Source organism: Ascochyta rabiei, chromosome 5 (genome assembly GCF_004011695.2).
Source record: "Ascochyta rabiei chromosome 5, complete sequence".
NCBI classification, from domain to species: domain Eukaryota; kingdom Fungi; phylum Ascomycota; class Dothideomycetes; order Pleosporales; family Didymellaceae; genus Ascochyta; species Ascochyta rabiei.
In genome coordinates this window covers 1,839,154-1,861,228 of record NC_082409.1, presented here as the reverse complement: position 1 = coordinate 1,861,228, position 22,075 = coordinate 1,839,154, and the positions used below count along the sequence as shown (strand labels likewise).

Genomic DNA, 22,075 nt, shown 5'->3' with positions numbered 1-22,075 from the left:
AAGGCGCAACAGGAAACTTGTCAGGTGCGTTCCTCGCTTGAGCGGAGTTGGTTCCGCACTTGTGTTGCGTCAATCAATCTCTGAGTCTTTCAACCTACAGTCCAACGAATACAAATGACAATATCGTAATCTTCCGTCTCATGTTCATCAAGTAATAACAACACTCAACATCGCGGGCTATGATGTCTCATCAGCTACACGGGTCATGTGGAGCTAGCCAAGGCGGGACGGCGTCCGCGGACGGACTACACTTGGCGTGACGGTCGTCGTCCTTGATGTTGTCATTGTTCCTCTGCCATCTCTAAATTCGTCTTCTGAAGTTCTGTCATCGAGGCGCTTCGGAGTTCGTAGCAACTCCAGAGCTGGATCTCAGCATTATGGCGCGACCGAAATGGTTGGCGACTTTGACGCAACACAGCGAAAAGCCGCCTGCTATGCTAAAGTTCAGGAGCTCGGATGGTTTCATCATTGGGACTGTGGCGTTGGCGGTGTTCACCGTAAGCAAGGTCTCAGAATCAGGATCGCTACCTGGACTTCAGTGTATCATAAAATGACTGATTCTGCGCAGGATATGTTCCTCTACGGCGTGATCGTTCCGGTGATTCCATTTGCTTTGCAAAGCCGCAGCCATATCGAACAAGACAGGGTACAATACTGGGTTTCAGTCTTGATTGCTATCTATGGAGCTTCACTTCTGGCATTTTCTCCTGTGTGTGGCTGGCTTGCGGATCGAGGATCATCTCGCCGGTCTCCGCTTTTGCTTGGGCTGCTTGCGCTGCTAGGTTCAACTGTACTTCTTCAGGTGGGCAACTCGACAGGTATCCTCATCGCGGGGAGGGTTTTACAAGGTGCATCTGCAGCTGTTGTGTAAGTTATCGGCGGTCCGAGGTAACTATCCAGCTGATCAAGTTTAGATGGGTGATTGGCCTGGCTTTATTAGCTGACACTGTACCTCAAGAGAATCTCGCCCAAGCCATGGGCTACGTGAGCCTAGGGATGTCGTTGGGTATACTCATAGCACCCTTATTAGGAGGTGTTGTGTTCGACAATGCTGGGTATGACGCAGTTTTTGGTATGGCATACGGCTTGATTGGGCTGGACATCATGCTCCGGTTGTTGCTTGTAGAGAAGAAGGTAGCCGCAAGGTGGGATCCAGTTGCTGAAGTCCAAGCGCAAGAAGCGGCAGATTCTCCAAGCAGTCGAGCTGTCCCTGCGGCAACCGAACAGATCGACTCGGAAAAAGGTCTCACATCCGGAGGATTAGGTGCCTCCGACCCCCCTACGAGCACAGCTTTGCGATCCCGTCGCCGCGACCGTCTGCCCCCTGTCTTGGCACTACTTTATTCTCGCCGACTCCTCGCTGCACTATTCTGTGCGCTCATTCAGGCTGCACTCTTGACTTCCTTCGACTCTGTTCTCACGATACACTCTGCCAACTTATTTGGGTGGACTGCTACAGGGGCAGCGTTGCTCTTCCTACCAATTGTCATTCCTAGCTTCCTCGCGCCAGCCTTTGGTTGGTTCAGCGATAAATATGGGGGACGGTACCCTGTAACCCTTGGCTTCCTCGGTGCCTGTCCTCCTTTGGTCTGCCTGCGCTTCGTCGACGAAAATACGATGAACGACAAGGTCATCCTCTGTGCATTGCTCGCACTCACAGGTCTATTCCTCGCACTTACCTTTCCACCAATCATGGCTGAGATATCAGGTGTTGTTGAGACGAAAGAGAAGAACATGCTCGCAAGTGGTCGTGCAGGGTTTGGCCCGGGAGGCGCCTATGCACAAGCTTACGGTCTGTTCAATATGGCTTTCGCAGGCGGATGCATGGTAGGACCGCTAATGGCAGGATTCATCGTCGAGGACAAAGGTTGGTCGGCTATGGCTTTGGTCCTGGGGATACTCTCGGCAATCACATCTATCCCGGCCTGCCTTTGGTTAGGTGGATGGCTGTTTAAGAAGACTCATAACGACGGGTATGAACAAAAAGGGTGTTCGTTTCGGTAACAAAAAAGCCGAGGCCATCGAGGCTAATGCCAACACGAGATTTGCATCCAGTCACGTTTGCGAAGAAGAGCAGAACAAGATATACAACTCAGCCAACTGACGACAGCGACGGTGGCTCTACCGGTTTGTTGGACTTTGGAAGAGAGACGCCGCATGCGTCCCCCGTCAGCCTGCTCTTACCCTCGAAGGCACCATCGCCTGCATCTATAGCCATGACTTTTACTACAGCGGTGGTTAGCAGTAAAGGCAATGCCTCAAGGCAGGCACAAGCGCTGAGGAAGAGACTGGCACCCAAGCTCTAAGAGAGAAAAATGGGATGGTTAAGTTCTCTCATAAGAAGCGAGGCAAGATGCAAGAGGAGCGCTGTTTGGGTCGAGGGCGCTCCTTCCTTAAATGCTTCCTCACCTTCCTCGCGTCTATTTTGCGAAACGATACACCCAAAATCTGTATTGCAGGTACACTTCTCTTTGCGTATTTCTCTGCCTCTACACTCTTCGTTCAGCATGATGCTCGACCACGCAACGTCGCAGCAGTCACGCCTCAGGCCATCACTGAAGCGCAAGTTTGCCTCGACCTCCGACCCAGATGAAGATTCACCAGACAATAACGTGCAAGACAAAGACCCGCACTCGCTTGCCTACACGCTTGTCCTCTCCTGCACCAGAGGTGAATTACCGCCGTCGCAAGATCATCCAAGAACAGCAAATCTTTGAACTGTGAGCGGATGCCACTTCCTCCAGTTCCCAGATAGCAAGAGTAGGCTACTCCCAATTGTCGGCTCATAGCCATTGCCGACATGAAGTGAAGGAAGCTCAGTGCTGGACCTGCCGCCGAAGACTCTGTACGAACGCTGGAGCTCATTTACGCATACGATATGAACCAGCAGTTCGCTGTGGACTTTGAAGGCTTACCTCAGACTCGAAAGGGCCTCGCGGCCATCTTTTTGCAGACAGGGTTTATCAAAATTGGGTCAGGAAAAATCACGAGGGGTTTTTCAGGTATGGCGATGCAAAGCCGTGCGCTTTGGTCTCTGTGATGGCGGTGGTGGATGAGATGTCGTGGAAGAAAGGGTGGACGTCAGAGAGATTGCGAGCAATTGCGGCCTACTTTAAGCTGGGCCAACAAGGCTGGCGGTCACGACAAAGCAGCATTTCGATACCAAAAAGCTCTGGTGGATATGGACCTCACAGAGAACAAGGCCGTTGTTAATTACTATGACGGCGCTGAGAAGCTGGGTTACACATCACTTAGTCGAGTTGATCGAGAACAAGACGAACTGTCTTTCAAGTAGGCATGAACAGCAGATTGGCATGAGCCCTGGCAGAATTTCAGGTTGACAAAAATACCACAGGGTGATCTACGCATAATATATAATTGTCGTGGATCTGTTGAGCGCTTCCGGCCTTTGTTGTAAGATTGTGCGATGACGGCTGTACAAATGTGAGGATTGACAGCAGCTGTAATTCATTTTTCCGAAAAGATGCAAGGCAGTGATAGAGCGTAGGATGATAGCCGCAAGTACTTATGTTGAGCTGCTTCAACCATACGCACACTCGAGCTCAGGGCATCGGTAATGTTATAGTCTTTGGAAGTATGAGTGGTGCTTCTGCCAATGTTTACGGTTTCAACGCTTAGGTTGGGCGCAAACTCACGTTGAAGCGATGACACACGTAATCAAGCGGGTTTATGGGTACAGCAGATTCGCGGGTGAGCACGCAGTGTGTCAACACTGCCACCGTACACATGCCGTGTTTTCAGTAATACCAATAGTCACTCAGCATGATTGCAGTTCATTCCACACGTCGCTAAAACTGCATAAAATACAACTTAAGTTGTGCCGGCCAAGATTTATAGGTTCTGCGTCTTTCTCATCGACAGTATAACACACTCCCAAGCATCACGCAGTATCGCCCCTAAATTGCGATATCTATATCTCAGATCATCTCGCCTGGTCTATATTGATCGTCTCTCACCAACGCGCCACACAGCCCTCTCTCGAACGACCTCTATCGACAGTTCGCTTGTAGCGCCTGAGTACGTCCATCGCCACACTATCCAGCGCCGACCATACCGCCCCAACCTTTCGTGCAGGGGTTGCGAACCACGCTACCGGCACTCCCGCTGCATCGATCGGCGGTATGCGGGTCTCGTTCAGCTCCAGCTCGATTACCTGGGCCAGAGACCTTTCGAATCGCCTCCATTGTATTGACAATGCGGTTTCAGGCGTCAGGCTATGCATTACAGTAACGTGATCAGTCTTACCGCAGACAGAAGTGCCGTAAGCGGTGCGGTATGTGGTGCGGTATGCTGTGCCTATTGACGGGCTTGTGAAGAATTAAAAAACAACATACATTGCAAATACTGCCCCCCAGTGGCTATAGATGATCTCAAGCATATCAGAAATCTTCAACACCCGGCTCTTGACTTAACGGCAGACCGCATGGGCCAGATACTGGCAGGCTGACCCCAGACTTTTCGTAAGTCAGGCTCAAGCGAAGCACGCTCGGGGCAGCAGGAGACTGTCAAAAGCAAATTCGAAGAGTGCACACCATTGTCAAGCATCGTCTCCACCAAAAGTGGAAGGAGATCAGCGAGAGCAATACTACACATAAATGGTGCAATGGTGGTAGGCCAGAATACTCGTTTGCGGCTCATAAGTCAGCTCCGAGCTGCAGTGCAAACGCGAATTCCTAGAGTGTGATAACATCAGCTCGAAGCTCGCCATACCACAGTGAAACGTTCTTTCCAGCCCAAAGCTTCGGGCGAGCTGTAACCGTGTCTGGTTGGACGGCCCACGTTGTGCGCGTCGTCTTTCAAACTTCGGGGGGTGTTGTTGCTAGCGCACAGGCGGGCGTGGGCGCCCTAGGGAGCCGCTCCCTTGGGCGCCAAGGACGCGAACAGATGTCGCCATTCCATGGCATAATTACGATCTTTGCGCCCTCGCTTTGCGCCTGCGGCAGCGAAGACGACCAAAATCGCGTGTGGGTACTTTGGACCATGAACGTTAGTCAGTTTGATACTTGTCAAATCTGGGGATTTACGACACCGGGAACTGCATTGTTGGCTGCTGTTCTTCCCTTTGTTCTTCATCGCTGGATTTCAAGTACACTTGGATGAGGACTAGCCAACCAGTTTGCCCGGATTCCGCATGTAATCTATCGACGCCTTCCATGACCTTTTCGGCTGTTCCTCCAGCCCAGACTTCACAAGCTTAACGCCATGCCCAGCCCAGGCTTCCCAATGTCTTGTCCGTCGTCGGTCCTCTGCCAGAGATCTTGTGTGCTCGAAGCACGTCATCGTCATCTACGAGATGTGATTGAACAGAGTGATCTACCTCGATGCTGTCTCCCACGCCAAGGCACAAAAAGACCGCTTCGTGGGCGCCGAACTCTTGGACTTACCAAACCATAGCGTATGAAGCGTTACCCTCCGGCGTGGATCTGGAACCTTGCAGTCTCTGTGGATGGGTACATGGGAGATCTCCACGGGCAGTTCTTTTGCGAACAGTATAAGGGTCGACTTATGCTCAGCCCTTGGATAACATTGCTGGGCAAGTCCAATAACACAATAGATTTTTCTTGTCTCTTTTCAACCACACACCAGCGCACGTGTGTCCTGTCTCTGGAACTCGCCTTAACACGACTAAGCGTCTGACAAGCAACCTCGTCGCTGCCACGAAATAACAACCCACCGCCAACATGGCATCAGCTGGGCGCGGCGTGGCCAAGGTCCTTGGTATCAACGTTGACTATCGCAAAGAGGCAGACCCGCTCGAGAACTCGGGCGCTTCGTCGGTGTCTTCAGTCGACACCTATGTTGAGCGGGAGCCTACTGCGATCGAGTACCTCTCCAAGTTCACGCCTTCATTCGGAGCGTTCAAGCGCTATCTCCGCAGCTTGTTTCCCTTCCTTGACTGGATCTTCCACTACAACTTGACATGGCTCTTTGGAGATGTTGTCGCTGGTAAGATAGATACATACGTTATTTATGTTGAGTCAGATTGGTAACAAACTTCAGGCGTGACTGTTGGCTTTGTTGTCATTCCTCAGGGTATGGCATATGCTTTGTTGGCAAAGTTGCCAGCTGAATACGGTTTGTACACCAGCTTCGTCGGTTTTATCCTTTACTGGGCGTTCGCAACATCCAAGGACATCACCATCGGCACTGTAGCCGTTATGAGCACGATTGTGGGCAACATCGTCACAAAAGTGCAGAAAGAGCATGCCCACCTCCAGGCTGTCGACATCGCTAGGGCGTTGTCGGTCATTGCTGGCTCGGTGCTGCTCTTCATCGGTCTCGTCCGCCTCGGCCGCCTCGTCGAATTGATTCCCCTGGTTGCCATTACTTCGTTCATGACCGGTGCCGCCATCAGTATTGGAGCAGGCCAAGTACCAGCACTCATGGGTATCTCTGGCGTCAACACCCGTGGACCAACCTACCTCGTCATTATCGATACTCTCAAGGGTCTCCCACGGACGAAGCTGGACGCGGCAATGGGCTTGAGCGCCCTGTTCATGCTTTACGCCATCCGTTCATTCTGAAACTTCATGGCAAAGAAGCAGCCAACCAAGAAGAAGCTCTGGTTTTTTGTAAGCTCATGTATATCCCCTCCATCAACTTCGCCGCTTACAAATCTAGATCAACACATTGCGTATGGCTTTCGTCATCCTCCTATACATCATGATCAGCTACGTCTCCAACCGTAACATCAGAGATGCGAAGAAGGCGAAGTTCAAGCTTCTTGGAAAAGTGCCTCGTGGTTTCCAGCACGCTGGTGCACCAGTCATGAACACCGAGCTTCTGTCTGCCATCGCTCCTGATATCCCCGTCACGATCATCGTCTTGATCCTCGAACACATCGCCATCTCAAAGTCGTTCGGTCGTATCAACAACTATGTCATCAACCCATCCCAGGAGCTTGTCGCCGTTGGCTTCACCAATGTGATCGGACCCTTCTTGGGCGCATACCCTGCCACGGGCTCCTTTTCACGTACCGCTATCAAGTCCAAGGCTGGTGTTCGCACGCCTCTCGCTGGTATTTTTACCGCCATCATCGTCCTTCTGGCCTTGTACGCCTTGACAGCTATGTTCTTCTACATCCCCATGGCAAGCCTGTCAGCTATCATCATCCACGCTGTTGGTGACCTCATCACGCCGCCGAACGTAGTTTATCAGTTCTGGGAAACTTCGCCACTTGAGGTGGTTATTTTCTTTGCTGGCGTGTTCGTGACTGTTTTCACAAACATCGAAAACGGAATTTACGTCACAATTGCAGCTTCGTTTGCGCTGCTTTTATGGCGCCAGCTGTTCGCTCACGGCCAGATGCTAGGCAAGGTCCGCGTTTACCGTGCAACACCAGATTCGATCGCCCGCAAGGAGGATGGTGCTTTTGCCGCAAGCTCCGAGCACAACGTTCGTGAGGCATATGTTCCCATCAACCGGCAAGATGGCACAAATCCAGACGTCGATATCGAGTCACCTTATCCTGGTATTCTGATCTTCCGCTTCAGCGAGGGCTATACATATCTCAACCAGCAAGGATACATGGATGAGCTGGTCAAGCATGCGCAGACTATCGCTCGTCCCACAACGCTTGACCGGTATGCGAAGTTGGGTGACCGGCCATGGAACGATCCCGGTCCACGACGTGGTCAGCAAATCAGTGTGGATGATAACCGTCCCATTCTTCGCGCCATCGTCCTGGACTTCAGTGCAGTCAACAATGTCGACGTCACTTCTGTCCAAGGTCTTATTGATGTTCGCGCCCAGCTAGACCGCTATGCTGCCCCTGAAAGTGTTGAGTGGCATTTCGCATCAATCAACAGCCGCTGGACCAAGCGTGCTTTGACCACTGCCGGCTTCGGCTACATCGACCGTGAGCGATTCGCGTCCCGGCAACATTGGAACCCAGTGTACAGCTACGCACCTTTAGACACAGCCAATTCGAAGGTTGGAGATGTTGAGTCCCAGGATGAAATCCAGGCCGTCGGTGGACAAAAGAGCTTTACAGGCAAAGTGTCTACACTCCATGGACAGAACAGGCCATTCTTCCATATTGATGTGCCTGCCGCAGTAGAAAGCGCGATCTCTGGCATTGAACAGAAGTTGGCACATGTGAGCACTGACAGCTCCGAGAAGCAAGTTAGCCACGCGCAGCTATCGGCAAAACAGGAGTAGAGAGTATACTGAGTGTGCTGTAATCATTCCCGGTAGAAGCGGAGCGATTACCTTTTACTATACCAACCTAGCCTTGTAATCCATTCATTCACGTTCTATACAAGTCACCTTCATGTACCATACTAAGCTTAGTGGGATATTATGAACAATCCGAGAAAAGCTCAGCTGTAAATTGACCAGGTCTCATCCCCGTTTGCTCGAAGACGCTAATCGTTGCTTGATCCCCTTGCCGTGGGTGGACTCAAGACTTCCCGTGTTGCAGCCCAGCGGATCTGCTGCACGGCGCTGCAAGATGACTACCGGTAGCGTGGTTTTGGGTGACAGGGATTTCAAAAGCCCAGAATTCGCCAACCGAACACAAGACAAACCAAACCAACAAGACCGATCAGCCTCCGCCCACGCAAACCACCTACATACGCCATTGTATGCCTGCTACTGCTGACTCTCCTAGTCTCGTCAAATACAACTTTGTTTGCGTCCCTTGCTTGGTCCTTATTGTTTTTGCTGCGAAAAGCCCTAATTACTGCAGTCCGCGGCCGCCTCGCCTTCGCGATTCTAGGTCTCTTGTTGCATTCGTTTTTCTTATCAGAAGATGCGAGCATAACTGCAATCGTCAAAGCCCCTACTGGCTGTCCACAGTCGAATTGTCTTTACCTCGAAGGATTTGCAGACCGTACACTCAACATCTTCCCAAAGCGACAAATCCCCATGCGATAATCGACCAGAAACTAAGATGCACGATCTTCCCGACGATATCCTAATCCTTATCTTTTCCAGCTGCAATATTGAGACGCTCTTTGCCTTGCGACTGACTTGTACCTCATTTTGCGCGGCTATCCAAGCATACATCAAGACCATCGCGCCGCTTTCTGCACACACTTCGTTTCCCGACTGCGACTTACTTCTCACGCCGCCTAAGGATGGATACACTTTACACTGGTTGCGCAATCTCATCCCAGCTCAGCTAGCCAGTATCACGCTTGACAAAGACAAACTTCGTCGTCACCCGTATGTCAACTCGGGCTTTCCGTACGGCATACCCAGCGAAAGTGTCTGCACAGAAGCGGCGTATTGGCGACAGCGGCTCACAAACGGATGGCGCATCCTGAGGTCCTTCCATTTGATCTCGACCAGGGTCTACTCTAGCAGCGATAGCGAGCCCATAAGACCCAGTGCGTTCAGAAAGGTCAGCGGTGGTGTACGAACCAGTCGCATCTGGCAAGTCGTCTCGTGTCCATACGCAAGCTGTACAGAACACGGAATGAGACATCTCTTTGAATCTAGACAGCGCCGCGACTCACATTGCAGTCCCGCTGGAGAGAAGGAAGTTTGGAAAGATCCTATCGCAGAAATCCGTCGTAAAGAGTCTATCATTCTAAGACAAAGGCTGGCATACCTAAAGCTCTTATCAGATCAAGACCTCCTCGACTATGTCTATCTCTGGCGGCTGCTACTGCATGCTTTTCGACCTTACGGCAAGCCAGAGACAATCAGATGGGATTCTACGGACGGCTGGTCACCCGCTTCTATTTCCCATCCAAACTGGCCAAGCATGATCGGTGATATAGCGCAAGGCTGCTCATGGCTGAATTGGTTCATTCTGCATATTGGCACCGCGCCATTCCTTAGACAATGGTGCTTATCCCCGTCTCAAGCAGATGACGCCACCAACAACTCCGTTCGCGATTCCATCTGGGAGGCTTGGAACACCCGAAGCACACATCAAGTCGAGATTGAGCGCGAATACATTGCGAAGTTTGAGTTCTCATTGCGCAAGCGCTGTCTCTCATCCGAACGCCTCAAGCGTCTCGAAGCCGAGATCTCCCGGGGAGGAGTATCAACACAATCAGTTTGGACTGCATCCCTTGTCATTACGATCAGCACTACCGGATCCCGCGACCCCCTACAGATTTTCCATGGTACACGCCAGGCCAGTACGTTTGGTTGGATGGCGAGTGGGGAGTCCATTGTACGCCCGGGACGAATTGGAATCAGCCGGGGATGTTGAAGGAAAGTCTGGTCAGAAGTAAGAGTCAGACCCAAGATTTGGAAATGGAGTGGGCAGAAACGAGTATCGATGCTTTTGAGCAAGGGCCCTTGAGGAATCTGTCCTATCTGGTATATCTGGGCATTGAAGATGCAGGGAAAGTGTGGCCAGCCAGCGAGGGCGATGGACCGGAGCTGGCATTTTGAATATGGATACATACCACAGAAATGAGATGTCTCGACGACGCTCGCTCAGTCTCGTCAGATAAATGGTCCATTGCCGCCTATCTACGTTGATGGCCACACCTCTGTTCGAGCGGCTTGGCGGCTCTTTAGTCCAAGGGCTTAATCACATCCACCGCCTCCTCCACCGCCTCCTCCACCGCCTCCTCCACCGCCTCCTCCACCCCCATCTCCTCCACTGCATCCGCCACCCCCGCTACCGCCATATCCAGCACTACTACCACCTCCACCGCTGTAGCCGTAATAACGGATTGGCGAAGGGTCGACGTGGCCACCACTACCTCCGCTACCCCATTGGGTCTTCGGTGGATTAACCTTAAGTAGAGGCACAGGAACAGTTTCTTGTGGCTGGTCAACGTGACTGAGAGGGTCCTCGCAAGGCATTGGTTTTCTCGAAGCAATTGATGATGTTGAAGCCGCAGGAAGTTGTGGGACGACCAGGACAGGCGGAAGCCCAGGCTGTTTGGTCTTGTTCTCTGTTCTAGACTTCTTGCCGAAGCAGAAGCATCCCATCTTGGAAGCCTTGGGCAGTATTGGGAGGCAGGGTCGCCGAGGAAGTGCAGACTTGGAAAAGTAAGGATAAGAGACGTTGATGATGCAGAGGTGAAGAGAGAAGTTCTGTTGGTTGTGGATGATTAGGAAGTCACTGTATCTACATTGTCTTATATACTGTGACATACTCTTCAGCCTGATGTGGTCGATCAATCCGAAGAAAAGTTGTGAGGCGGAGCTCATCACCTGCGGTGACTGCATTGGGAAAGTGTGTGGCTGTAAGGCCGCGGCTATTCTTCATAGGGCTATCTTAGACGAACACCCGTGGTACAGCCGCTGATAGTGGATACATCGTGTACATAGAATATCTGAATAAGTTTAGATCGTGCCTGATGATGAGAGGGTATTTCGCGTGCGTCGTCTCCTTTTGACTAGCCACCGCATGGCGATGCATCCAAAGAGCGCACATTTGACAGATAGGCTTTTTTCGTGTAAGGCATAAGGCTCTTTTCATGGGCCCTGAGTGCCAAAGGCTGCGACTCAGGCAGAAACTCAGCCTTGACCGTCGTTAATGCTGCGTCGCTGGTTTCAGTAGAACACCCGCGGTTATCTCACAACCACGCTCAAATATACTTATTACTCGTAGTCATTTCGAAATCAACTACTTAAACTTTGCGGTTGAAAGCATCGAGCATATTCATTTTGGGAGCGTTCTCAATTGCAACATGATGCTTTCTGTGCATCATGGAACCAGCCCATGAGTCGCGAACAAGATCGGTCTCATCTTTTGTTGGTGCGGCCTGAGGACTGGAGCAAGAAGCGTGTTCGAAGTCGTATGATAGGCTTGTGAGTTGTTCATTGTACGCATTGCAGTGACTTACAGAGGAGCATAGAGTGTGTAATGAATAAAAGCAGGGAACGTCGACGTAAGCGACCCTGACAAATCACGTCACGGGACGAGCCCGATTGTGATTGGCCCAAGCTCGGCACCTTTCCTTTTCGCAAAGCATCTCAAGATCTGTCCCTAAACCATCACAAGCCATCAATGTTAGCATTACGGATAGGTGGTTCTACAGGGCTGCGCTGCTCGTCGGCAGCCCAATTTGCGAGTCAAGCTCGTAGCTCTCTGGCAACAGGAAGTTGCCGCGCACACCTTCGGGCTACAAATCGCGTCGCGAACGTGAACCTGCAATCACGTGCCGCACATTCTCCTTCGACAATCCGACATCGAAGCCCCCAGGAAACAGCGAGAATACACAAAGGGTATCGATATGTATCAGGCAAGACGATATTGCAATCTGCCTTCCCTAAAAAAACATTTGCGTTCCTGGTTCTTCTCACTGGTTTGGCATACTACTTCGTCGACGTCCGAGACCTTGACTGGACCGACGATGTGATGAACAGCTTCGAACAAGACCAGAACCAAGCTACACCTCTGCAATTTTTTGCAAACAAGGAAGAGTTGGACCACTTTCTACAACATCACATCCCGGACCCTAGTCAACCCTTGAAGAACCCGCAAGTGGCTCAATTCTTCAGCGAGCATTTTGACAAATTAGCGGGCGGATGGAAAATGACGGAGAAAGACGCGGTAGAAGAGAGCATTCCCGTCACGCACGGCTGTCGATTCAAGAGCAATGAACCTTGCGAAGACTACTTCTCCTTTGGCACCTCCCCCGGCCCTGGCTCCCAGCCCTGGAATTACTGGTCCATAATGGACGGACATGCCGGAAGACACACGGCGTTTTACTTACAATGGACGCTCATCCCGTCCTTGTCCAGTGCCCTGCTAACCCTTCCTTCTTACTCATCGCCCTTCGAGATCGAATCAACCATCAAAAACACCTTCCTCCGAATCGACCAACAAATTCTCGACTCAGCCCGCACAGCAGCAAACTGGTTCCCTGCAGCAAACGCTGCCGCCATCGCCGCCCTAACTCCCGCATTCTCTGGCTCCTGCGCGCTTCTCGCTGCTTTCGATCCTGAGAATTCTACGCTACGAGTAGCCTGCACAGGCGACTCTCGCGCCGTTCTCGGCCGCTGGGATGCCTCAACTCAATCGTACACTACCATCGCGCTCTCCGAAGACCAGACTGGCTTTAATGAAGCTGAAGTCAAGCGCCTGGCAGAAGCACATCCGGATGAACCTGATATTATCGATCCAAAATCTGGTCGCCTAATGGGCATAGCCATAACTCGTGCCTTTGGAGACCATAGATGGAAATGGGACAACGAGTTTATCAAAACCGTACAGGCGAAGTTCTGGGGGTCTTCACCACGGCCCAACTCAAAGACGCCGCCATACATGACTGCTGAACCGGAAATTACAGAGACTCAGATTGTAAGAGTAGAAAAGGACGATGTGCGCCAGAAGAGCGATTTCATGATCATGGCATCCGACGGCCTTTGGGATCGAATCTCGTCTGAGCACGCCGTGGAGTGTGTGGAGCGCTGGTTAGAAGCGAAGGAGCGCGGGAATGGCGAGGTTAGGAACGATCCTAAATTGCAGGCCAACCCAGCCCAGTTTGGCAATCCGATGATTGAGGATCCTGGGTTCACCTACAACGCCGAGACAGGCGAGCAGGTGGACTGGAAGGCTACACCGGAATACTTTGCGATCGAGGACGAAAATGCAGCTGTTTGCCTTGCGCGAAACGCCATGGGTGGAACCCGAAGGGGCTTGTTTATGGGTGTGTTGAGCGTGCCGCCACCGATGGGCCGCTACGCTGTCGACGACACCACCATCATGGTCGTCTTCTTTGATAAGTTGGAGAAAGAGGGAGTGGCAAAGCAGGCTGCGTCGCGGGGAGCGATTGGCGAGAGAAAGAGTTGGTGGACGTTCTGGTAGGTCTTGTTTGAGAGACAAGGGCAAGCATTTGCAGATGCGGAGGTTGGTCTTAATTCGCAGGCATAATGCTGTAAAGTGCATCTGTTCGCCACCCTATTAACGTTCGACTACCAAGCATAAAGCGCTAAAGGGTCAAATGCCGAACCGTCACAACGCAATCACTATGCCGTCTTGCAACGTGTGATGTCGAAGTCGCTCGATTGGAATGGAAGTTCAACGTCGTAATGAACCGTGCGGCATCCACACCAGGCAACCACAAATGCGCCAGATCCACTAAACACTCACTCAGATATGACTGTTCCAACTCCAACTTAGCAAAAGAGCACAGGTTTAGGATGATGAACAACGTCCAGGACACCGTGTACAAAGCGCAAGCCAACCGTGTACAAAGCGCAAGCCAAACGTGCAAGGCAGCAACATCTGTGTGTGGATATACAACACAGAACGCGACCGCGATACCGTACGGAAGCACTCAACCTCCGAATTTGTCTGAACAGCTACCTTTTGAACACCTCCATTGAATCGCTGTGTTGCACTGCACACCCTCTCACACCCGCACACTCCACCATGCCGTCCCTCAAACTCCTCATCCCGCTCTGCGCCGTCATTGTACTCCTCCAAGCCGGCGCAATAGCACTACCGTTCGTGTACTGGCGCCTACAGAAAAACATGCGACCGATGAACAAGATCCTGTTCGGCGCGTTCCTGTACGCTTCCTGTCCCCCGCTCACCTCTTCTCACCACCACCAGTCACCTCCTCAAACAAACCTTCGAACCCATCTCACAGCGACAAACCTCCAGCTGGTAGAGACTTTTTGTTAACCCCATCCAGCCTTTTCATCGCACTCGTAATTCACCCGCTCATCCTCACCGGCCTGATTACCTTCACCGTCGCGCCAACCCTGCTCGCCCTCCGGCACAACGTCTTCAAGAGAGCTGGCGCAGCGTACACGGCGCTTGCTCCGCACACTCTCTCGCCACTTGCGATGGCTAGAGATGGCGGCCTGCAGAAGTCGAACTTCGAGTGGCTGTACACACTGCTAGGGGGTTATGCGGGGTGGAAGGTGCTTGGTACGCTGCCGTCGCTGGTGTTACTGTGAGTATGGCTGGTATCAGAGAAGGATACGTGTATTGTATTAGTAGTTGCTGACTTTGCGTAGAGGGGTGTTTATCAAGCGCGGGGTTACTGGTGGATGGAAGGTACAGAAGAAGGGGGTCGGGGTAAGGAGCCGGAGGACGGATGTACAGGTTTTTCGCTGAGGTTGCGGTCGAGAGTATGCGCTCTGTTGGGAAAGGGACAAGGGATTTTGTGTTGGGCGTGAAAGTAATAATGGGTATTTGAAGAGCGTGGGACCATACGTATGAATGCCAGATGCACTTGCAGTAATGTCATGTGCATGCCTTATTACCTCAAGATGAAATGCCCTGTCGTGTCTGCATCGCTTACACCCAATATACTTAACAAATACAGAACACTGTAGCATCGGGCTGGTCCCGCCTGAGCTTCTTATTGTGCTGCTGCAGACTCAAACGCATAACCCACACGGACAAAACAGCGACGACAGAACGAAATACTCGCCATCCACCCCTTGAGGAACCGTGGGTTGTCAGTAGACGACCATAAGTACGGCGTGTAAACACTCGACATGTTGCCCAACGAGTTGCACAGAGCCAGTGCGACAGCCTTCTTCTCCGGCGTCTGGCCCAGCGTCGCCGCGACTCAGCCAAGCATGATTTTGTTGATGCCGAAGGAAAAGGTGACGGAGATGAAGATAGCGACCATGCGGGCCGCAATGTTGTTTGCGACGGCAGGGATGATGAAGCCCGGGATTGTGATGCCCTTGAACACGGCGATGTGCCAGGTTCGCTCGTTGTAGCGGCCCGAAGTGTTCGACATGACGACTGCCATGATTGCAGCAGGGAAATAGGGCGGGCACGTCAGGGCGAGTGTTGTCGTTGTTTTATATCCGATCTCTCGTACTACAGTGGGCAGGAAGCTCTGGAAGCTGAATGAGGATTTGTGTGTGTTGTACATCAGGCAGAAGATCCAGGTTCGCCAGTCGGCGAGAGCTTGCCGTAGACCGACCCATACGTTGGTGGCTTCCTCTTGCTGCGTGGTGTCGGCTGCAATACGCTCATGAGCTGTTGTCGCTCCTCGGCACTGAGCCAGCGGGTTTGGGGAGGATGATCGGGCAGCAGAAAGAAGGCGAGAAGTGCGAGGATGATGTCACCGGTCGCGATAAGACCAGCGAAACTGGAAGCAATCATATTGTCAGTATGAAGATAGCTATTCTAGTCGTAATCTTTTTCTTGATGTAGCAGAGCAGCAAGAGGAAGAGAGCGCCTGGGTAGAACAATAACTCCTGTCAGCTAGAGCGTCTTTAACTCATCAAATGTGTACTTGTGGTTCTCACAGGATTCTCAGTCACGCCGAGCAAGAAGCGACACGCCAACATGCTTCCAAAGTCATTGGCAAAGAAGGTCAAAAGACAGATATTTGACCATAACATACAGAGGCCTGGTCATGATAGCTTCGACTGGGCCAGAGCTGGACCAAACGCACCACCCAGATACCACGACGGCCTGACACGGCTGAGTACCATATTCGAGGGTATTTGTCCTGCGATATACCCAACGAACAAGATAGAGATGAGCTTATTGTACTGGGTGCCAGCAAGGTTCAAGTCTTTGTCCAGCGAGTTGAGTTTGGCATTGACGAGCGCATTACGATCAAGGAAGTTGAATCTGCAGCATAAGTGGATCAGCGTCTCTCCAGTGCACGACGGAAGAATGTCGAATCTTACAAGTACATGATCCAGAGCATTGGCTACCATGACTTGGGTCAGCGATTGGAGGCGTATTGCTAGGCTTCGAGGCACTCACGAGAATAATACGGTCGAGCTTCTTCACCAGATCGATCTCCGCGGGGTTCGTCTTACTTCGAGCACCAGACTCATCCAACTTTGCTTCCAAACATCGTGATCATTTGTTTCGGTGCGTTCGATGCGGGTTGCACATGTCATGTAGCTCTTTACGTTGTCGATGGCTTTGAGGGGGCTTGTCGTGCGTCGCGGGTGAGCATGATCGATAGAAGTCATGGATAAGAGTTGTGTGAGAAAGCAAGGTAGCCTAGCATGCACTACTTGCGATTCATGGAGCAAGCCGCTCTGAGCTCCTTATAGATCTCCTTCAGCTGCCATGCCAAAGCCCCGTACAGCTTCCCAAGCCTGGGCAAGGACTAAGTACTCAACCTGAGTCTCTTGTCCCGATAGTATGGCCTAAGACGCTCTGGCAACGACTCGACTGGTGTAAGGCTAGACCTCCAAGCGGCTAGACACCCAAGCTACCCCAGAATTTCCTCCGCAATACCAGAAGTGCCCCCCACACTACCCCAGAGAACGTCCTTGGGTCTTCAGAAAATCTAGAACACGTAGTGTGGCCCGATTGCAGCTCGTTGGCATGCTCGGCAGAACTCAGTAGTATGTTGAGGCCGAGCCACTTGTTTCCTGGCGGAGCACTTGGCTCACGGCAGGTGTCGGGTAGACTTCGGATGACCACATTGACGTGGAGGACCAACAGGTGCCATCGCCAATGCCAGATACCAGGAATGGTACTGCTGTGTCCCGCACAATCGATGCTTTCCTTTGTAAGGATTGAAAAGGAACAGAGTGAGCCGCATGTCAATTGCCTCATGACTATCAAGGGCAATGTGATGACGGCGGAACCAAGCATTGCCTGCTACAGGACCTTGAGAAAGCATACAGCAACGAAGTAAACGTGTCGTACCATACTCTCGACCTCGGTCCGTGTCCTCTCGTGAAGCGACTGGGCGTGACGTCGCAGTAAGGGTAGGCCGTATGGTGTGCGATTGACTATAACCTACCGACGATGCGCCGATTGCAGGACAGCTTGAGCTGTCTATCGAGCCTGGCGGGCGCCACGCAAACGCATACAACCGCAGCCAATAGTCTGATTTGGTAGCTGGTAGTGGTTTTTTCAAAGAAAACAATGAAATGACGGTAAGGCGCAGTGGAGACGAAAGTCGGAAATGATCGAGAAGACGATAATTTTGTGAAAGGTTCCATTCTGCCTTGCCTGTTCGCTGTTGTCAAGCTCTCGGATTCGAAATCTGCGCACAGTACGTCTGCACGGGCACAATGCCCCAGCTCCTGTCCGGTGCAGCCCTCCAGCTCACCTCTCTAGTCCTTGCCAAGCTCTCCAACTCATCAAGCCTGTTCAGCGTGGCCTTCAGATGCTCTTCGAAGCCCTCTTCGCTGCAGATCTCACGGAAAGCATTCTGCATCGGCACTGAATCAGCCCGTACCATGCCCCATGCATCGATATGGATGACGTTGATGTGGTCAAAGGGTTTGACGAAGTCGGCGCGAGTGATGATCTGACGTGCTTCATGCAGTGGTATCTCAGGAAGAACGCCGTTTGGATCAGCGAGCTCCTTCTCCCGGGTGACAAGCGCTCGCGCAAGAACGATGGCTGCGGCACAGAACTTCTGTTGCTCTTCGACATCGTCGTCCATTGAATCCCCGAGAATCCAGCACTGATTGAGGAACCACGACTTCTCGCGTCGATTGATGTTTGCGCATATCTGCAGCATGTCGTTCGATTTTGCGACTTGGTTGAGGAATATGAGCCGACCGCCAACCTTCGCAAAGACCTCATCCAAGATGCTCTGAGGCACGTGTTCGTTGTGGTACCTGGCACGGTACTTCCTCAACGCATCGACCACTACGTGTTTTCGGATGTCGCGGACATTCATGACGTGCATGTTGGTGGCGTGTGGGATCAGTTGCTCCAGAGTCCAGTGCTCGTCTGAGGTAAACACGACTGTGACCAGTTCGGTGCTCGACCATATCTCCGCTCGCTGTTGTAGTATCTCCATCAGATCGCGACCCTGGTCATCGTCCTTGCACAGATGGATGTTGTTGATGACCATCAGAAGGGGCTTTCCACGCCGCTTTCTCATCGACAGGGCAACCTTCTCCAGCTGGTTCAAGGCTCGTTCAATGTCGAGCAGAGGGGTGCTGTCTCGCGGTCCTCTGATGCTGAACAAGCCTCCGATGTAGTCCTCATGGAACTCATAGTCGATGGCCTTACCAAGCCGCGTTCGGAAGACCTCCAGCTCGCTGTGTGCCTCCAGCATGGCTACACCGTCGCCATTGACCTTGCGCATAGCTTCGAGTAACAGGGCGCGCTTTCCAGTGCCTCTCTCACCGATTATGAGATAGTATTTCCCTCTGGCCTTTCCGCTGACGATATCGTTGACTGCTTCCTGATCGTCTCGAGGCACCCAGAACTCCTTGTCCACGATTTCCTGCATTTTATCCGCCTCTGTGCCGTGGGCAATGCGGCCCAACGCCACGCGTTCCTGCGAGCTGTAGCCCGTCGAGAAGGCATTCTCAATCTTCCTCCTAACGGTGCTCTTGTAGAACACGCTGTATGCATATCCGCCAAGACCCAGACCTAGCAGCGAGATGAGAGCCACGGTGCTGCCTTCGAGGACGCTGCGTGCGAATTTGCTTCGCTCCTGCTTATCGTGCGTCTCCTCATCGGGCTTGCGGTGATCCTCAGCCGGCCGTTCGACAGTCGATGGGAGCTGGCGAAGCAAAGCGGACTGGAACCGGGCGGGGCGCGTGCTGAGTGGCAGAACGAGCCATGCTAGCAAGCGTTAGCACCTTGCCACGAGGTGAAGATCGCAACAACCTACCTCGTCTCAGGCTTCGAAAAGAACGTGGCATTCGTGGCTGGGGAATGAAGCTCACAAGGGCCGACTGGAATGCTTGCGGAGCGTAGCAGTTGGGGTTCGCACGCCCAGAGATTCTGCCTTACCTAAGCTCCATGTTTGCCGTGTTTGCCGTGCGTGTGCAGGCTTCGCCAGGAACGCATGGACAATTGAAGATGAGGTTCGATGATAGCCGTGCGGCGAGTAAGGCAGATATCATCTCGAGACCCCGAGGCTAGTTATCACTATCAAAGACTACCAAGCATTGAGACTGGCAGACCCTGGAATTAGTGGTCTGCTAGTGTCGACAACGGTGGCTGGGAAGCATGGGGATCCATGGGACGCTGGGCATGTCAAACCACACACGACAGACCGGAAGCGACCAGCGCACGACGTTGTGGGGTGACCAGGTTGCAAGGTGGGGAGAGAGCAACGCGACGTTGAAAGTGAATGCACCATCTGCGAGTCTAGCCTGAACCCGCCTAGGCAGGTGCAGATCAGAAGGGTCCAGCACGAGCACCAGCGGTTTCGGCTTGCCCAGATGTCCGTCGGCCACAGCGCCTGATCACCAGGTCAAGGCTCAGTATGACTTCTCTCCCTCGCCCTCTGCCCCTCATGGTCCTCATTCACTCCTACATACGATTACAACCACCATGAGTCTTGCGTCGCGTGCGTCGACAGGCACCCTGCCGTCAGACGCGGGCCAGTACCCCGCCGAGCGTCAAGGCCAGAACAAATCTCCGAAAGCACTGCTCTACCGTCTATATATATCACACACCCTCTCCACCTGGAACGCGCGAACCTTCGAGTTCGGTGCCGTCATCTTCCTCGCGGCCATTTTCCCCGGGACCCTGTTCTTCGCATCGTGTTATGCGCTGTTCAGATCTGCTGCTGCCGCCGTCTTTGGCTCTTGGATCGGCAGCTTGGTCGACAGCAAGAACCGGCTCCATGTAGTGCGCCAAAGCATCGTATGGCAGCGGCTGTCTGTCGCACTGTCGTGCCTCATTCTGATTGTGCTGCTGGCTGGCAAGTCTCTGGGCGGCCTGGTGCTGCATGGGCTGTTTGCTGTCGTGGTTGCACTAGCAGGCGTGGAGAAGCTGGCTTTTGTCGCCAACACAGTCGCCGTCGAAAGAGATTGGATCATTGTTGTCTCGGATAGTTTGGGCGTCGACAGATTAGAGCTGAACAGCGCAATGCGCCGCATCGATTTGATCTGCAAGCTGATCGCACCGCTTGCCATCGGTTTGCTCGACGGATACTCGACAAGACTCGCCATCTGGATTGTATTTGGACAGAACGCCATCAGCGTGCTCGCCGAGTATTTCGCCATCGCGCAGGTGTACGCTGCGGTACCTGAGCTTGGCCACGGAAAACAGCAAGGAAACACCACCGCGGCATCAGCTGAAACCCTGGACGCACCGGCCGGCACACACGCCGGCACACACGCCGTCCCGTCACGATCCACCCTGCACGCCCTCAAGAACAACATGCGACCATGGAAGGATTACATCCAAAACCCAGCCTTCCTCGCCTCCTTCTCCCTCTCCCTGCTCTACCTCACCGTCCTCAGCTTCGCCTCGCAGATGACCACCTACCTCCTCACCCTCGGCTTCACCAGCACCCACGTATCCATCATGCGGCTCGCAGCCGTCATTCTCGAACTCTCCGCCACCTGCGCAGCGCCACTCCTGATGAACAAAATCGGCGCCGTGCGCTCCGGGTTGTGGTTCATAAACGAGCAGCTCCTCTCCATTGTGCTAGCCATCACCTTCTTCGCGGCCACAACGACACAAACGCACCTCAAGCTCGCCAGCCTTGCCCTCGTCGCCGGCGTCGCTCTCAGCCGGCTCGGCCTGTGGGGGTTCGATCTATGCGTGCAGTACCTAGTGCAAGAAGACATCCCCGCGTCGTCGCGCGGCTCCTTCTCCGCGACCGAAATGTCGCTGCAGAATGTCTTCGAGCTGCTCAGCTTCGCGACCACCATCATCTTCTACCGCCCCGAGGACTTCAAGTACCCCGTGTACATCAGCGCCGCTGCCGTCGCCGTCAGCGCTGCGTGCTTCGCGGCGTTTGTGAGGCAGAAGCGCGGGCACTTGCTGCACGCGAGTCGCTGCCTCAAGCGCGCGGGGAAAAGCGGGCGCTATCAGATCCTGCCCACCATCGCAGAGGAGGTGGAGATGGAGGTGGAGTTTGAGGATCGGAGGCAAAGTGAAGTGAGATGAGAAAGAAAGAGAGAGTAGAACATGATACCCAATGCGCAATAACTTCCTCGTGTTCCACTTCCAATCCTGTCTGCATTTTGTCCAGCCCAGTACAGTCTAGTCCAGTCTAGTCCAGTTGGTTCGTTTGCATGCTAAAAATCGCTCGCTCGCTGCGTTTCGCACGCTAACAGCGCAGCCACGCACCACACCACGCGGCTCCCCTAAGCGCGCGGAAAAGAAAAAGCAGGCAGGCACCCATCCTGCGCACCATCACGGGGAGGTCGAACTCGAGGGTGTGTGTGTGTTGACGTGAAACGAGATGGAATGAGATGAGATGAGATGGTGCGGTGCGGTGCGGTGCGGTGCGGTGCGGTGCGATGCGTTTAA

The 22,075-nt window shown here is 52.9% G+C and overlaps 9 protein-coding genes across 10 annotated transcripts, besides 5 other annotated features; 7 read left to right on the top strand and 2 right to left on the bottom strand.

The window, feature by feature from the left end:
- Positions 1-377: 377 nt before the first annotated feature.
- Positions 378-2,004, top strand: EKO05_0003782 (uncharacterized protein; the record flags this gene model as incomplete). Of its 2 annotated transcripts, XM_038938322.2 has the most annotated exons (3): positions 378-497; positions 569-867; positions 915-2,004. In XM_038938322.2, the coding sequence occupies 3 exons, from the start codon at positions 378-380 to the stop codon at positions 2,002-2,004; spliced, it is 1,509 nt and encodes a 502-aa protein (XP_038800494.2). The 2 variants fall into 2 exon arrangements, with proteins under 2 accessions (XP_038800494.2, XP_059492215.1); XM_059636232.1 differs by having other exon boundaries at positions 378-867.
- Positions 2,005-4,278: 2,274 nt separating this feature from the next.
- Positions 4,279-4,315: a tandem repeat.
- Positions 4,316-5,702: 1,387 nt separating this feature from the next.
- Positions 5,703-6,545, top strand: EKO05_0003781 (Photosystem I iron-sulfur center; the record flags this gene model as incomplete). Its single annotated transcript, XM_038938555.1, has 2 exons — positions 5,703-5,967; positions 6,022-6,545. The coding sequence occupies 2 exons, from the start codon at positions 5,703-5,705 to the stop codon at positions 6,543-6,545; spliced, it is 789 nt and encodes a 262-aa protein (XP_038800495.1).
- A 139-nt stretch (positions 6,546-6,684) lies between these two features.
- On the top strand, positions 6,685-8,181 carry EKO05_0003780 (uncharacterized protein; the record flags this gene model as incomplete). Its single annotated transcript, XM_038945269.2, has 1 exon — positions 6,685-8,181. One exon carries the CDS (start codon positions 6,685-6,687, stop codon positions 8,179-8,181), a length of 1,497 nt encoding a protein of 498 aa, XP_038800496.2.
- A 733-nt stretch (positions 8,182-8,914) lies between these two features.
- On the top strand, positions 8,915-10,189 carry EKO05_0003779 (uncharacterized protein; the record flags this gene model as incomplete). Its single annotated transcript, XM_038945270.1, has 1 exon — positions 8,915-10,189. The coding sequence occupies one exon, from the start codon at positions 8,915-8,917 to the stop codon at positions 10,187-10,189; it is 1,275 nt and encodes a 424-aa protein (XP_038800497.1).
- A 323-nt stretch (positions 10,190-10,512) lies between these two features.
- EKO05_0003778 (uncharacterized protein) lies at positions 10,513-11,163 on the bottom strand (the record flags this gene model as incomplete). Its single annotated transcript, XM_038945271.2, has 1 exon — positions 10,513-11,163. One exon carries the CDS (start codon positions 11,161-11,163, stop codon positions 10,513-10,515), a length of 651 nt encoding a protein of 216 aa, XP_038800498.2.
- Positions 11,164-12,298: 1,135 nt separating this feature from the next.
- Positions 12,299-13,750, top strand: EKO05_0003777 ([Pyruvate dehydrogenase (acetyl-transferring)]-phosphatase; the record flags this gene model as incomplete). The annotated part of the gene is made up of 1 exon (XM_038945272.2): positions 12,299-13,750. The coding sequence occupies one exon, from the start codon at positions 12,299-12,301 to the stop codon at positions 13,748-13,750; it is 1,452 nt and encodes a 483-aa protein (XP_038800499.2).
- A 567-nt stretch (positions 13,751-14,317) lies between these two features.
- Positions 14,318-15,010, top strand: EKO05_0003776 (uncharacterized protein; the record flags this gene model as incomplete). The annotated part of the gene is made up of 3 exons (XM_038938240.2): positions 14,318-14,457; positions 14,583-14,846; positions 14,911-15,010. The coding sequence occupies 3 exons, from the start codon at positions 14,318-14,320 to the stop codon at positions 15,008-15,010; spliced, it is 504 nt and encodes a 167-aa protein (XP_038800500.2).
- A 2,848-nt stretch (positions 15,011-17,858) lies between these two features.
- Positions 17,859-19,503, bottom strand: EKO05_0003775 (uncharacterized protein; the record flags this gene model as incomplete). Its single annotated transcript, XM_038938523.1, has 2 exons — positions 17,859-19,423; positions 19,473-19,503. 2 exons carry the CDS (start codon positions 19,501-19,503, stop codon positions 17,859-17,861), a joined length of 1,596 nt encoding a protein of 531 aa, XP_038800503.1.
- A 637-nt stretch (positions 19,504-20,140) lies between these two features.
- On the top strand, positions 20,141-21,709 carry EKO05_0003774 (uncharacterized protein; the record flags this gene model as incomplete). Its single annotated transcript, XM_038945273.1, has 1 exon — positions 20,141-21,709. One exon carries the CDS (start codon positions 20,141-20,143, stop codon positions 21,707-21,709), a length of 1,569 nt encoding a protein of 522 aa, XP_038800504.1.
- Positions 21,655-21,691: a tandem repeat.
- Positions 21,710-21,788: 79 nt separating the features above from the next.
- Positions 21,789-21,825: a tandem repeat.
- A 173-nt stretch (positions 21,826-21,998) lies between these two features.
- Positions 21,999-22,029: a tandem repeat.
- Positions 22,030-22,070: a tandem repeat.
- Between the last annotated feature and the right edge of the window lie 5 nt (positions 22,071-22,075).